Source organism: Podarcis cretensis (genome assembly GCF_951804945.1).
Source record: "Podarcis cretensis genome assembly, chromosome: 7".
NCBI lineage: Eukaryota > Metazoa > Chordata > Lepidosauria > Squamata > Lacertidae > Podarcis > Podarcis cretensis.
In genome coordinates, this window is record NC_137176.1 from 34,365,873 (window position 1) to 34,381,932 (window position 16,060).

Sequence of the window (16,060 nt, forward strand, 5' to 3'; positions counted from 1 at the left end):
CTCACCTCACAGTGTGTTTGTTGTGGGGGAGGAAGGGAAAGGAGAATGTTAGCCGCTTTGAGACTCCTTAGGGTAGTGATAAAGCGGGATATCAAATCCAAACTACCCCTCCTCCTCCTCCTCTTCTTCTTCTCACAGTGGTCAACCAGATGTCTGTGGGAAGCATGCAAGCAGGACTTGGGTGCAACATCACAAGACACACCTGCGATTCCCAACAACTGGTATGAAAACTGGTATTTGCCTTGGTAGGGCCAAATGAGGGACATTAGCTTGTTCACTTGTCTGCTCCTTTCACACACTTATTATCTGTTGGACATAATTTTCATTTTGCCTTTCCAAGCTTATTTAAAGCCAAGATGAACAGTTAATTTCTGTCAGGAGTGCGTGCAGGAGCCAGGCCCTGTGACCAGTAGGGCTTCACAGGACTGGGGCCTTCCTAAGTTTGTTCCGGAGAGGCAAGGCATGGCCACACAGGTGAGGCCGCTTGGTAACTCACTGCAGCTGGTGGCAAGAGCCGGGAAGGGATTTAACGTCAGCATTTCCCTTTGGCTCTTTGCCACAGCAACTTGTTTCCTGCCTTGCTGCCTTGGGCTTCTTGCTTCCTGATCCTCGGACCTCGGCTTCTTGACTCCTTGCTTCTCAGCCCTTGGACCCTTGACTTCGTGACTCCCTGCTTCCTGGCCCTCAGACCCCTGGCTTCTGGACTCTCGTTCCTGCTCCCACCCCGCAATCTTGCCCCCGGTCCCGACATCCTCAGCCGGGACTTCAATCACCCGTAGATAATTTCCCCCAGTAAAACCCAACATTTGCAGATTTGGGAAGCACTTTTAAAAGGGGAGCACCGATAAGGGAAAACAACCAGCACCTATTGCACCAGTTAAGCATTGTTAAACCAGTACTGTTCCATCATGAAGTACATCTGGTGAAAACTCCACGGTGAAAGATTCACCGGTGGTCTTGCTTCCAAAACACTCCTCCAAACTCACAAAAACCTTTTTGAACGTTAAGTTACGACGTTAGCCGATTGTTCTATTCCAAAGCAACAAAAAAATATTATTGTCAGTCAATCTTTTTCAATTATGTTTGAAATTTCTTTGAAAAGCAGAACCTGCCACAGGACAACAAATAAACACCAATACGTTTAATGGAGTTGGGGGCGTGGAATTGTATTAAGAATTTTTCAGCTAACAAATAGATTTGACAGCTTTGACAATAAGTTTTGAACAGAGCCTTTTGTTTCCAAAGTTCCTTGAAGAACAACACAGTGAGATATGTTTCATATTGGGCCAGACACAAGGCACAGCTTCCCCTCACCCATCTTTAGGTACAAAGGCAGTACAGAAAGACAGCTGAGGCCTGAAAGAGGACGAGAAAGATTTTCAAAGGGCAGCCTGTCTTTGAAATGTCAGCATACAATGAATAAAAGTAGCAGAATATCTGGTGACCAGGCAAGTGGGCATCTGCTGCCTGACATCCTTTTTGTGCTTCTCACTGTTCATCCCCAGTCATGAAAGATGGTGGGTTGATGATGACAGTCATCTGCTTAATGTCACGGTAGTTTATCTCAAATTGTGTTTCTGGGAATTTGGACTGAACTAAACGGGCACATATTGGAGTCAGCTAGATTCCTCCTCCTAAGATAGCATCACCAAGCTACTCTATTTTCCAGAGATAGAGCAGCCTAATTGTGGGTGTTATCACATAAGGAGAAGGCTGAATGCCGGGACCAAAACTGAAAATGCAGGCCAGCCTAGGTATTCGGAGAATTAGCACCTGCAAGCAAATACAGGGAAACTTCAAGAGATGGGTTACTCTCTGATCTTGAGGGTCAGATTCAATGGTGGTTGGTTGGTTGTTGGCGGCATTCTCGCACAGCGCATTCAGATGCACCCTCATGCGTTAACCCTCCCCTCCCGCTGTCCTCTCTGCTGCAATCCTGCTCCCTCTAAGCCTGTTAGACAACTGTTTGTTGAGCTGGGTGGGGCATAATTTCAAATTATTTTGATGGCCTGAATGATGAGCATCCCATGTGCCATTGCCCCATCCCCAGCCTTTCAAAAAACCTGCTCGAATTTACCTGCAAAATCCAGTAGCAGGAGGAATTTGACATGAGGCAGTTTGACCTGTGGGGGTTGCCCAGATTGTTCTAGAAGATTACCAGTAGGAGGGAGCAGCCCAGGCACCCACTGCCCACCAATCATTTCTTGGGGAAGGAAAGGGATCGCTAATGCATTCACAGATTTCGATAGCTGTGTATGTATTATGTTTCACCCTTTCTTTTCTTTTGTTTTGATAATTTTTTTAATTAGTTTTCAATTACAACAATCCAACAGCCTCATTATAACAATGCCAATTTATAACACAATTAGTAATACCAATCATTGAGATGCCAAATTATATAATTAGGTGGCCCCCCCACATGCTATAGTTGATGGTTTGATGATTTATTTTATTTCTGTGTTCCAAAAACTTATAAATTTTAGTTACGCTCTAGTCAAAATAACAATCCCTTATATCACAAATGCAGTTTTGATGACGTTTCACCCTTTAATTAACATGCACTGTATTAAAAGTCTTTCTATAGGAATTTGCATCAAGGACTATGGTTTATATATGTCATCTGGTTTCATTCAAATGGCAGAAACTTACAGGTTCATCATCTACCTTTGGACACAAGCAGGATACGGTATTGATTAAAAATAAAATTCTTGGCATAGCTGATTTCTTGTAACAATTCAGTCATATGATCTGCATGTGAACCTGGCTCTTTGTGTTAATAAAATTCTTGGCATGCCTGATTTCTTGTTACAATCCAGTCATATGATCTGCATGGGAACCTGGCTCTTTGTGTTAATGGCGACGGTAGATCTTCAGCCTAATCGCTGCACTATGCTTGCACTGAAGGGTCATCCTTCTTAAACACAGGTCAATTTAGTGGAAGCACATTGCAAGTCAAGTTCAAAGAGGGAAAAGAATGTGGAAGTCCCAAGTAGAGAAGTTGTGTGAACCACCATCTGTCACCGTACATATTTTTAGAATGAGATAGGCATGTTAGTCTTAAAACTCTTAAGAACCCATAGAATTAGAGGTTACATCCTAGTGATGAAAACCAGAGAAAAGCACACTCCACACACATCATTGTGCTGTTGGTGAGAAGGTTGCCGTAGCGTTAGAAATTTTCATCTTAGGAAACAAAAAACTGTTCTATGGGGTCATTCCCTACATCTTAAACCATGTGGCACCTCAAAGACTTGCCAAATTTATCTGGGCATAAGCTTCTGCGGAGATGCATGATGTGTTTTCCTGAGTTACATGTACAAGGTGGGGAGCTGGGAATGTAAAAAATAATAATAGTGAGGTTAGAGGGAAACGAAATGCAGAAAGGAGCAAACAGTGATAATTACATATTTAACAAAGGTGAATCACAAAACGGTTTTTGATCTTTTGTGAATTATTAAGCCTGTAATCTTCACTGTTGTGGTTTTCTGTATTTCATTTCTCTCTGATCTCACGCTTTCCTTTCAGTTCCCAATGACTGTCTCCCACACAACTACGCATAAATGTACCCCACCTGCATCTCAGGAAACTGCACCATGCATCTGACAAAGTAGGCTATACCAATGGAAGGCTGATGATGGAGTCTAACTAAATTCCATCTGATAGGCTTAGTAAGATGGATGGAGAAAGTTGGCGATCTATAGATCAAGAATTGTAAGGGAACACTCGAGAGTTTAAATCTCAACAGGAAAAAAACAATTTAGCAATTTGTAGATTACAGAACCGGGGACGCAGGTGGCACTGTGGTTTAAACAACTGTTCTGCTTGGACTTGCCAATTGGAAGGTCAGTGGTTCGAATCCCTGCAATCGGGTGAGCTCCCGTTGCTCGGTCCCAGCTTCTGCCAACCTAGCAGTTCGAAAACAGGCCAAAAAGTTCAAGTAGATAAATACGTACCACTCCAGCGGGAAGGTAAACAATGTTTCTGTGTGCTGCTCTGGCTTTGCCAGAAGCGGCTTAGTCATGCTGGCCACATGACCCAGAAAAACTGTCTATGGAACTGTCTATGTAAAGCAAGATGAGCACCGCAACCCCAGAGTCGTTCGCAACTGGACTTAACTGTCAGGAGTCCCTTTACCTTTACCTTTAGATTGCAGGACAAATGTTTTTTAATAAGTCGATTTGTGCCTCGCTAACACACCAGATTTTACAATAGGGCAGACCAAAGCTATGATACTATTATAGCGTTGATATAGCAGTCAACTAGTCTTGCAGTTTTGAACGTTATCAGCAAATAAATAAATACGTACTTTTAAAGAAGGATTGTCCCTTTAAGATATAAACATCCCTGGTGGGTCGAACTGCCTCAACAACAATTCATATTTACACTTGAATCTTACTGAAGTCAAGTTGGCTTTTAGAATATAATTAAGAACACAGCTTGACCATAGCAGACTAGGGCTCCACTCAAACCTACATAATCATTCTGTGTCTTATCACTCAATGTCTCATTATTACACAGGTAAATTCATGGATCAACCTCTGTTGAAAATGTAGTGCATTGACTGGTTAGGTTGTATCAGAGATCCATCTCTGAAGTCTAGTGTGTCATGGCTGTTTTCACATATGCAAGTCACTAAGTTGCAGCCATCAGATGATGAACATGCATGTATGAAGGTACCCCTATTGCTAAAAGAGCACCACACCCTGACCTGTCCAAAGGCCATAAAAGCTCATTTAATGCAAAGAATCAATGAGATTATTTGTTTACAAAAGCTCAAAAATCTGTGGTTGTAGTCAGACTTATTTTACCACTGATGAAGGGAGGAATGGTGTCACAAGTGATCTGTTTATTCTGCTGATACTGTGATATATATATATATATATATATATATATATATATATTCTTGGGATGTTGTCACTTCCCTGTATGCTACTTACAAACTGCAACAGCAGGAATCTTCATGTAATGAAACTAGGTAATTTTAATAGCAATTTACTAGCTTTAATATATTCAAAGAACAAACCCTAAAATACACTAACATTTGTTTAACGTGTTAAAATATATTCAGGATAAAATATATAATTACAAAGAAATTGGTATCGCCAAGCCAAACAGTGTTTAAGATTTTTTAAATTAATTGTACTATTTATCAACAGCTACAAACCAAACTAAAGATTCAGCCTATTACAAAAAGGAGCAAGGGAGGTGGCAAAATTTACCAGTAAATGAACTGCACATGGATTTATAGGCCAAATGTTTTGCAAGAAACCATCAACCTAACTTATGAAACATCAGTTGAGCTATGTCTATTTACCATTAACATATCTGACCCAATACCAGAATATGCCTATTTTCTCATGACCTGCAAACTTAAGCCAATGAGATGAGAACACAATTTTGAAGATGACGATTAATTTTTAAGTAATTTTATTTTCTCCTATAAGTGTTATTAAACCATAACATTGTGATTGGTTAAATGTTTAAAGCAATGCACTTTTAGAATCAAAGATAAATTCTTTATAGAAATTTTGCCTGATTGATCCGTCTATCCCTCATAGCTAGCCTGCTGGAGAGATCTGTGACCGAAGTGAATCTGGCCTGCACATAGCAACAGAATTATGCCGGACACATTTTGGGTGGGATAATTAAGCACATTTACTTAGAAATAAGGGACGTGGATGGCGCTGTGGGTTAAACCACAGAGCCTAGGGCTTGCCGATCAGAAGGTTGGCGGTTCAAATCCCCACAACGGGGTGAGCTCCCGTTGCAAGGGTCCCTGCTCCTGCCAACCTAGCAGTTTGAAAGCAACTCAAAGTGCAAGTAGATAAATAGGTACCGCTCCAGCAGGAAGGTAAACGGCGTTTCCGTGCGCTGCTCTGGTTCGCCAGAAGCGGCTTAGTCATGCTGGCCACATGACCCGGAAGCTGTACGCCGGCTCCCTCGGCCAATAAAGCGAGATGAGCGCCGTAACCCCAGAGTCATCCGCGACTGGACCTAATGGTTAGGGGTCCCTTTACCTTTACATTTACTTAGAAATAAGTGAAGTCAATGGGGTTTTCAGCCATATCAATGCACATTGGGTAGGGCTGTTAACGCATGCTGACACAGTGCAAGGTAACTATTTGGTATTATTGAAACTATTAAAAGAAGTATTTCATCTTGTGGTCACATTCTGTCACCCCATCCAGCTATCAGTTCCTGACATGGAAACTCTTGATCAGCACATAACATTCACCCATCTGCAGTAGCTTTCAATGGAAGAGAGGACATCTGCACATACATACCTTTGAAATGAGTGTAACTGCCCATATGCACAAGAGCCCATCTGCATAGCAGAAATAAATTTCCATCCTGTTGTGATTCCCGCCGCCCCCCTCCATATCACAAAGTGAGACTCTGTCTTATACCCCTAAATTAGATCCTGGAAATACACCACATTCATGTACATAAGAGATTTATTCAGCTATAAAAAAATATTACAGACTCTCCATTTTAAAGTCGCAAAAATATTCTTCAACTCTTCTAAACAAACATGGGTACACATTAGGCCTAGTTCAATATTCAATATTCAACATTCTGCAATAGCAGTATTTATTCCATTAACACCTATGTTTCCCCTTAGAATTCACATTGGAGAAAGACCAAATCTGGGGACTATAATTCAATCTTCCTCTTAATTATTCATTTAATTATCTAAGTTCTGGTATACCACATTATCATGCCAGCGTTCAGTGGGTGGAACTCCACCATACTGTCACATTATAAATTAATAAAGCACACACAGAGACACACAAAATTGCTTTGCACTCCAAATAGTAAATCCTTCATTTTCTGGTAACCTATGTCCTTCAAAATATGTCTATGCTACTGCCGCATAGTCATTGGTTTGTTCGTTTTTTTCACTCTCCTGTGGGCTGGTGATGGTGACTCTTGGAGCGGAGGTTTTCTCATAATTGGAATCATCCTAGACAGAGAGAAAGGGGGGGCATATTTTAACTTGTCATATGGCAGAGATTTTTATTTTGTATGTGTTGATGTGATCAAGCAGAGCCTGCAATGACCAGGACCCATCAAGCCAAGTGCAGATCCATAGCCATGTGAGATGGTTGGAAACTCTCCTTCTTTTGCTGTTCCAGAAGGCAGAAAATCTCTGAAGGTTTATCAAACCCCTTGTAGGCCACCACCAAGAGCTGGCTGGTGAACTATGTTTGGCTTGATGGGCCACAAGATATTCAGTTGAGTGATGAGGCAACTAGCCTATAATGTGCTTGAATAAAAACAACAACAACAACAACTGAATTCTTCATGCCATGTATGAAACAAGTAGTTTTAGAAACCATTAAATGATGACAAATGAGTAAACCAGCATCCTAGCTTCTTTAATGTGCAAGAAAAAAAGTGAAGAGGACAACTGGGTAACAAAAAAATAGCAGCATGATTATACAAGCTAATTCACCCCAGCCTAACTTTTTATTTAAGCAATGGAAGTGGCTTGAGTTTTTTCTTGCTTTAGGTACAATTTTTAAAGAGCACAAGTTACTCTCCAATTCTGGGAAATTTCATGGTGGCAGCTTGTGGCGCTGAAACCAGGTTTTTGAGTGTAGACAAAGTATGTGGTTTCCGGATGCGCAGTTCACTGGCTCACACCATTAAAGTGATCGTGAACTTGGCTTGTCACATCAGCTATGATACTACAAAAACACGGCAGTCAGTTTTCCAAGTAACCTCTGAAAACGAGGTCAGAGTGCACAGAAGACTGGTGACCGGAAAACGTAAGGGTTGCAACATTATCACAATATTAGCATCGATGCAACATGTGAACGCTTTACCACTGGGATCACCCAGTATGAGATTATATACCGTCCTCATATAAAAGGTTGCAAAAAGGCAAGAAGAGCTGCTCCAAAGCTGAAAATCCAGCTGTGGAGTATGCTGGCTGCAAACAAACCTATTGTTAGAGCAGAAAAAATGGAAGCAGTAGCACATCGAAAGAGCAAAGACATGTTACCTGTTTTTGATCATCAGTACCTTCTTTTGTTTCTTCTTCATGACGATTGTGATCCATCTGTTCACCGTTTTCCTCATTTGTTCCCCCATGTGCATGACTGCTAGGCTCATCCTGGTCAAGGTTCTGCCCTTGCTGCTCATCATCATAATGGCCATTCAGATTCTCTTCTGTTCCATTGATGGCCTCCCCTGTCTCTCCACCCTGATCCGCCTCCCCATTCATAGCTGAATAGTCTTCTTGATGCCGAGCTTGATGTTCCGGTGCCATGGTCTCTTCCTCATCCACAGTTTCCGCTGGCTGCTAGTAAACCCAAAAACCCAAATTGCGTTATGCTCAGCTCTTTTGATTAATATATAAAGAACATATATGAGGTTCACAGACAAGCCAAGGTAAAGCTACATTAAAGAGAGTAATGGCTCTGAACTGTGATACAGCACAAGCATCTCTACAGCACAATGCTGTTTCAACAATCTCATTCTGGTATAAGGGAGGTAGGCCTCTGAAAACCAGATACTGGTGACAAACTACAGGGGAGTCTTGTGAGCTTCCCAGCTGCAACTAACTGTTGGATCCAAAATGCTGGATTAAGTTGATCTTTGGTCCAGTCCAGAAGGTATCTATCTTCTTATACCCTGAAACAACAAATCTGTTCCACAAACCACATGGGAAGCTCCTTTGAAATTAATGGGAGGCTAAAAAGCATCACATGATATCAGCATGGATAATGCCATAAAAAGCAATAAGGTCAAATATCCAGCTGAGCAGGCAATCCCTTGGATATTAAGTAGTTCCTTATATCCTGACCAAGATTATTCCAATTTACCGGTAATAATTTTAGACAGCACAATCATGCCTTGACAGAACACACGGGACCTAGCTGAACCTCTTTTATAACCACCCAGTAATTCAACCAAGCAGCCAGCCTGTTTTTGTATTTGTGCTGTTTTCTGGATTTTTGCCTCTATTCTCAAGCAACCCAATTTTTCAGATTCCGAAAATCAGCTCAGATAAGCCCATCTATAACAGAATGCAGGTAAAATCACAGTCTGAAAGTAACTCCACTGCAAAACTTGGGAAAGCACTGTTTGAATAAAAAGTACTTTTTAAAAGCATCTTTTCAAAAGTAACTAGGCATTGACTACGGATATTACCTATTGCCGTTCAGACAAAAGAGAAAAAACAAGATCCTAACAGGCACACACAGCAAGGCGTAAACACAACTTCAGAGAGCACTTAGGCTTGAAGAAATGAGCAATGCTTAAATACCGTTGCCATTTCCCAGTGAACAATGATTTGTTGTATATCCCAAATGCTTTACAAAGCAAAGCAAAACTCAAAACATTTTGTTCCCGAACCAGCTAGGGTTGCTAAGTGACAATGGAGCACCTGTTTACAAAATTTAAACTTTTGAAAAAGGGAAAGAAATCGTTGCTTCTCGGCTGGATACATAAGGCAGCTGGCAATTTTAATAAATAAATAAATAAATTATTTTGAAATGTGGTAATATCCGAGTGCAGGACACGGGTGGCGCTGTGGGTTAAACCACAGAGCCTAGGACTTGCCGATCAGAAAGTCAGCGGTTTGAATCCCCATGACGGGGTGAGTTCCCATTGCTCGGTTGGCTCCCATTGCCAACCTAGCAGTTCGAAAGCACATCAAAGTGCAAGTAGATAAATAGGTACCGCTCCAGTGGGAAGGTAAACGGCGTTTCCGTGTGCTGCTCTGGTTCGCCAGAAGTGGCTTAGTCATGCTGGCCGGCTCCCTCAGCCAATAAAGCGAGATGAGCGCCGCAACCCCAGAGTCGGCCACGACTGGACCTAATGGTCAGGGATCCCTTTACCTTTTTAATATCTGAGTGCCAACATAAGCATGAATCTTTAAGATACAAGTCAGATTTCAAAGGTCTCAATGGGCTGAGTCCAAAGACGTTGCGGCAAAGCAGAACAAATTCCACTAATGCAAGAGAACTTCCCCTCGCTCTCCTACCTTCCCATGTGCCCCCTTCATCCCTTCAATCCTCTGCAAGGAACTACCAATTAGCAGTAGGACCAGCTCTTTTGTTCTACAATTTTGTACTTCTCCTTAAGTGGCCCCACTCTGAATCAGGCCAGCCAAGACCAGCATTATTGGGGTACCATCAGTCCCACTCCTCCCTGGGCAGCATCCAGCCCACCTTTCATATAGACAGTGTTATAAATGAACAGAAAACAAGTCTATTGGTTACTTTACTTTATACCATTTACAGTGGTGCCTTGGTTTTTGAACATCTCCGTTGACAATGCTTCGGTTTTCGAACATGCCTCGGAAATCAAACATGACATACGGCTTCCATATTGAATTTTCCGTATTGAGTTTTCGGTTTTCGAACGTTTCAGAACTCGAACGGGCTTACAGAATGGATTACATTCGAAAACCAAGGTACCACTGTAGTTACTATGGAGGACTTCCTAGCATCAGAAAGTACTTTATATGCTTGAGGACTTTCCATCAGAAAGTACTTTATATGCTTGAACAACAAGTGCCTTTCTTATCTGGTGTCACTTGAGAACAAACATTTCTTTCCTGATTGCGAAACTCAATTAGGATTTTGAACCAGAGACCTGCCAAACATGGGTAAGAAAGCCATTAAAAGGCATTAAACATGAATGCTTTACATTTGCACAAGGATCCAGAGGATAGGGTTCACTCGTGATACTGTGACTAAAAACAAAAGCACTTCCATCAAGGGGTATTTCTCAGATGCCAGTTTCAAAACTTGAATCAATGTAGACATCTGTTTTTCCTCTAGAAGGAAGACTAGCCTGGTGTCCTTGGAGGCTTCAAGTAGAGGTTGAATGGCCAACTGTCATGTATGATCTAGTTGAGATTCCTGTACTGCAGGGAGATGGACTAGATGCCCCTTCCAATTCTATAAGTCTATTATTCCTCTGGCCCTGCTGCTGCCACCACACCAATTTCCCTCTGATTTACTGCTACCATTGACACCACCACCACTTTTTCTAGCCTAACAAAGGTGATACAGATTCACAGCAGCTGCATGTATACACACACACACAAACAAACAAACAAACAAACAAACACACAAACACCAGGTTTGAAACACGTTGATAAACCATAATGAAAAGCTGCCATGAAATTCAAAAGCTCCAAACCTATTAACATCTCCAAGATTCCCATGCTGTCCTCACTGGTCCAATGCAACATCAGTAAAGCAATCATAAAGAGACCAACAATAATATTTTATTACATTCCACGTACTCTAGAGACCTATTCCACAAATGGTGTTGCTGCCCTAAACAAATGACTATGGGATTTAACTAATGATAGTTTCAGGCTCCTATGATTTTCATCATTATATTGCTTCATGCTTGTAATCTGGCAGAGGATTACATCATTCTCCATTACAAAGATTGAAAGATACCCATCCTGAACGTGACAGCATTTATCCTGTTATTCATTCTATTGACTTCACACACATAGTTCAATTCCTTACAGATTTTGATAGGGGGTGGTTTATTTGAAACTTGAGTGCCATAATACTATTTGTATTCAGAACAGTTCAAATGCAAAACAGGAACATTTTGCATAAATCTAATGCTGGTTTGCACTTTTTGCCGTTTATTTTATACCCATCCATGTGGCTGGTATGAAAGTTCTAGTACTCAATAGCTAAGCTTTTGCTTTAACAGTACATTGCTGCAATATTCAATGACCATTATTGAATAAGGTTCTAAAAAGGTTACAGAAACCAGAAAACGGAACTTAGGTATTCCAATGCCAGCCATCTTCAAAGGTCTGTGTTCCTTCACTAATGGAAGTCTTAGTACATTAGCCAATGAAACAGTTTACCAATAACAGAAAAAGGATGGTTATGACAGCAGTGGAAAACCACAAGAGAAATGAGCCACAACTTTACTGCAAACTTATTTTCATTATGAGTCCCTTGTTCAAAGCTTGCAGCTTACCTGGTCAAGTGGGACCTCAGTTTGAGTGTCTTCATCTTCCTGGACTTCCACAGCCCCCCTCATTTCCGATCGCTTTTTGCCAGCCTTGTAAATTCCTTCCTCCTCTGAAATTGGAAAGAAGCAGAGTCCAACTGTGACACTGTGTGGCAACGTTAGTGAATTGCACCCAAGGACAGCCTGGAAAAGGTTTCTCGTTCTTCACAGGTGTTTACTCTTACAGATTTAAGACATGCACCCATCGGTTTTGCTTTGGCTTTATAAGAGCACCAGCATTCTTACATGGAAAGAGAACAAAAATAACCACTGGAAGGAATTCAGTGTTGTGCTCTCCTAATTGTTCCATCAGCATAAGCATTATTGCTTGCCGGATGGAACAATTCCCTCCTCTCTTCCCCCCACCCCCATGCACTGTTCTGAGAGTTCTCCTGACCCTCTGGAGAAGATTTGGGTGTGCCACAGGGGCACACAGAAGAGGAGGAGAGAAAGCCCTGTTGTGCTAGTGGGAGCCTTTACATGAGCCTTCCATGAGCTTTCCACTAGCACGCTGGGTTAGTTGAATCTGGGCTTCAGGCTAATGCTTTGTCAAAAGTTGCACTAGCTCAATTCTGAGCTTTAAAGCAACTAAATATCAAACATGCTTATAAAGGAAAACATAGCACACACGTTTCACAAAATAGATGTTAACAAAACCCTCAGGTTGATTTTTTGACAACAAAGCTTTACCCATTAGATTTCTTTCAGCACGGATAACAACTGGTACTTTGCTTCATCCACCGTGGTTTAAGACAGTTATAAGGAAAATCTGCCAAGAACTACTCAAAAATCAATTTCATTTATTTCAAGTGAAAAGAAATTGTATGTTATTATTACATATTTTTATAGATTCAAATAATTATTAAATCACAGAAATGGGATAACTATAATATATATGAAGGAAGGCTAAGAAGACAAATATCACATAGCATGGTGGAGAAGAAGAAAGCAATAAATGCGTCACCAACCCAAACTTGGCTAACCCAAGTTTAGAAAGGAGATGTATTCGCAAATAGGAACACTGATCCATTTTGTTTCTGGCTTTTGAACACAGTGAGAAAACATGAGAGGGCCTTCTCAGTGGCTGCACACAATCTGCAACTCCTTTCTCAGAGAGACACACAGTACTAGCAGTTCATGCAACTTTCCGCATTTTTTCAACTGGTATTTTAAATTGGCTTGCCATGCATTTCCGCCTTTTGAATTAAATATTCCTGAATGTTTTAAACATTCAGACAAAGACAACATGCAAATAGAAGAGTAACTTTATATACTGCCTCACTCTATCCTGTGGGGAGAAATCAGATGGCTGTATTAATCACCTGCTACAAAACACAAGGCAGTAGCCTAGACAAGGGATAGTCAATGCATAGTGAGAATTTTGATAGCTAGTTACTGGAAAAGAAAAAACATTCCAACAAAAAGAGAATGGTTGGGAAAACTCTGCGAGTACCTGGAGTTAGCCAAATTGATGGATTTAATAAGGAGAAAACCTAAGATTATGGTCAAGAAACAGTGGGATTGTCTAAATGAATATTTACAAAACCAGGGCTCAGTTACCAAAATTTGTGAAAAATATAAAGAATGTAAAGTGAAAAATCAAGGAAAACCTATAGGAAGGATATGAAGAACAGAGGTTATGGCGACTGAAGTATAAAAGACCTGTGGCGTAAATGTGGAAGTCTTTTTAAAACATTTTAATTAAGGTTGATATCTTGCAAGATGGAAATATATAGCCGTATGCAAGCATAGATCTAGAACTGTTGTTTATGGCAAACACTTTTCTATTTTCCAAATTTCTATTTTAAAATCTTTCCTTCTTCTTTATTCTTTTACTCCTTTTTTCTTACTTCGTTTAGTCTTTTTCCCTCCCTCTCTTTCTTTCTGAATATTGCTTTATAGATGTATAGATAATTATGTTTATGTGTATATGTATGAAATTTGTTCTGTATTTCTTTTCTTATTTGATATTCCTTTTTGTAGTCAATAACATTTAATTAAAAAAGGGGGATAGTCAATGCATAGAAGAGGAGAAAGAGTGGAACTTGGTGGCAGATGTGGAAGCAGCAGCTGCAATTCAGCAAACGGGACTGTCCGGCACCTTTCTGCTAGAGTCCTGTGAGTGCAGAAAGCATGGGAACATGGAAAGAACCATTTGGAAGCTGGTGTGTAGCATAGCTTCCTATGCTAATGTCTGAGGGGGGGAATCTGGACTCCTGCGTCTCTGAAACTACTGAAAGACATTTCTCTGCTTTATCCAGCTCAGTATCTCCATTCCAATTGACAGAACCTCGCTGATACACATTGATAAACAAGAAAATTACATGACTATATTAAATAGCAAATGAGTTATAAATTCCAATAACTAATAAGAAATCAATATGCGTTAAATAATAAAACACAAAAAATTAATGGTTCCTGCATACGTTCCCCTCCTAGGCAGCCCCAACAATAAAAAAAATTCTTGCAGCACAAATGGTAGTATTATGCATAGCCATTTAATACATTTCAAATTTGAAACTGATTGAAGTTCAGCATTAGGGAGAAAATAATCATGGTAATAACAGTCTGCCCTGAATATTTTATGGAAATCAGGGGCATTTACAGAGCTGTAAGCTCTGTATCTAAGTTAATGTAACTACAAAAAAATATTTAATGTCATTTACCAGATGCTGCCTCATAAAGCAAAAAAACAAACAAACCCATAATAAACGCATTGTTCATTACATCCAACAAATACCCAAAAGGGATGAAGAGGATACAAGCTTGTTTTCTAATCTTCACCCAAACAAAACACCAAAAAACTGGCATTGTTGCAGGAATCCATTTTAAAATGTCTCAAGAGAATTATAAATCTCTCAGGGGAAGGGAACATTTTTGTGTACAAAACAGAGGCCTCTGCTATGTTCTCTCACAGAAAACAGGAGGAAGAGACATATTTTAAGGGGCAACATAACAGAAATGAAATAAAAATTGATGAGAAGGAAGCCGAACCATTTTCAAAATCCGTTTCCTGATAACAATGAGCTCATTCCGTTCTGCCATAGGCATGGCACTCACACACCGAATCAGTAACAATCAAGCCCTATGTACATTTACTCAGAAATAAGTTCCATGGAGTTTAATGAGTCTTAACAGCCAAGAGCAGAGACAGGAAGTTATGTTGCTGTTGTTATATAAAAGTGTGAATTATTGCCGAACTGGTAATCTGGAACTTGAGCTGGTATAGAAGATACATGGCATAGCTGAGTTGGCATAGGCAAGCCTGGTATAAATGAGGCATGGCCTCTCTGCTTATATGTTATGAAGGATTAGAGAAATTGAGTAATCCTAAAGGGACAGGCTAGAGGCAAGCCAGAACCGTACCACAGGTATTATTAATTCTTTAACATGCACACCAACAACCATGGCAGTGTTAATTTTCATAGATTCAATATGTCATGTTTATATGTTGAGTTCACTTTTATAAGAATAGCTGGGAAACACCGCCTTGTGATAATATTTTCCTGGAAAATAAATTACTATGCATCATAAACCAGAGGGCCCAAAGGTATGGCTGTTTGACTGTGCTGTTACCCTATCGTCATTCTGCTTGTAGCAACGGTAATGATCCCAAACTATTAGGTTGCAAAGAATACATCTTATGAAGCAGAACTCCATTCTCTGTTTCAGAGAGATGGAACAGCACAGCAAAAATTGTTGACGACAACAGTAAGATAATGGAAACCAGAGATAATGGAAAAGGTCTTCATAACACGAGAAAATGGTTCCAGTAAGGGTCAAAGACTCCAAAACTGTAACATACAGAGATGGTACCAGAATGTGGTTTTCATAATATACCACCTATGTTCCATAACATTATGAAACCTTATGTAATTCACATAATGACTTGAACCAGCCTGTCCATTCTTTTGCTGCCGCCTTCTAGAAAAAGCAGGTTGTTCTGTTTAAAGGCTTCTCAAACCTCCATTCAGAGGCTGTAATATATATTGCAAGCCAGGACCAAATGGGTGGAGGCATTTTTTGCTCTTTCTTGTCACACCTAATGAGAATA

At 40.5% G+C, this 16,060-nt stretch overlaps 1 protein-coding gene across 5 annotated transcripts in view; it reads right to left on the reverse strand.

Moving 5' to 3' along the window:
* Positions 1 to 6,437: 6,437 nt before the first annotated feature.
* Positions 6,438 to 16,060, reverse strand: part of DCDC2 (doublecortin domain containing 2) — a 48,752-nt gene continuing 39,129 nt past the window's right edge. For 4 of the 5 annotated variants that reach the window (XM_079984787.1, XM_079984788.1, XM_079984785.1 and 1 more), the window contains 3 exons: positions 11,974 to 12,077; positions 8,009 to 8,308; positions 6,438 to 6,964 (listed from right to left, as the gene is read on the reverse strand). In XM_079984787.1, coding sequence (XP_079840913.1) covers positions 6,860 to 6,964; positions 8,009 to 8,308; positions 11,974 to 12,077 — 509 coding nt within the window. In that variant the 3' untranslated portion in view covers positions 6,438 to 6,859. The remainder of the gene's footprint in view (positions 6,965 to 8,008; positions 8,309 to 11,973; positions 12,078 to 16,060) is intronic. The other variant, XM_079984789.1, reaches the window with a different exon arrangement.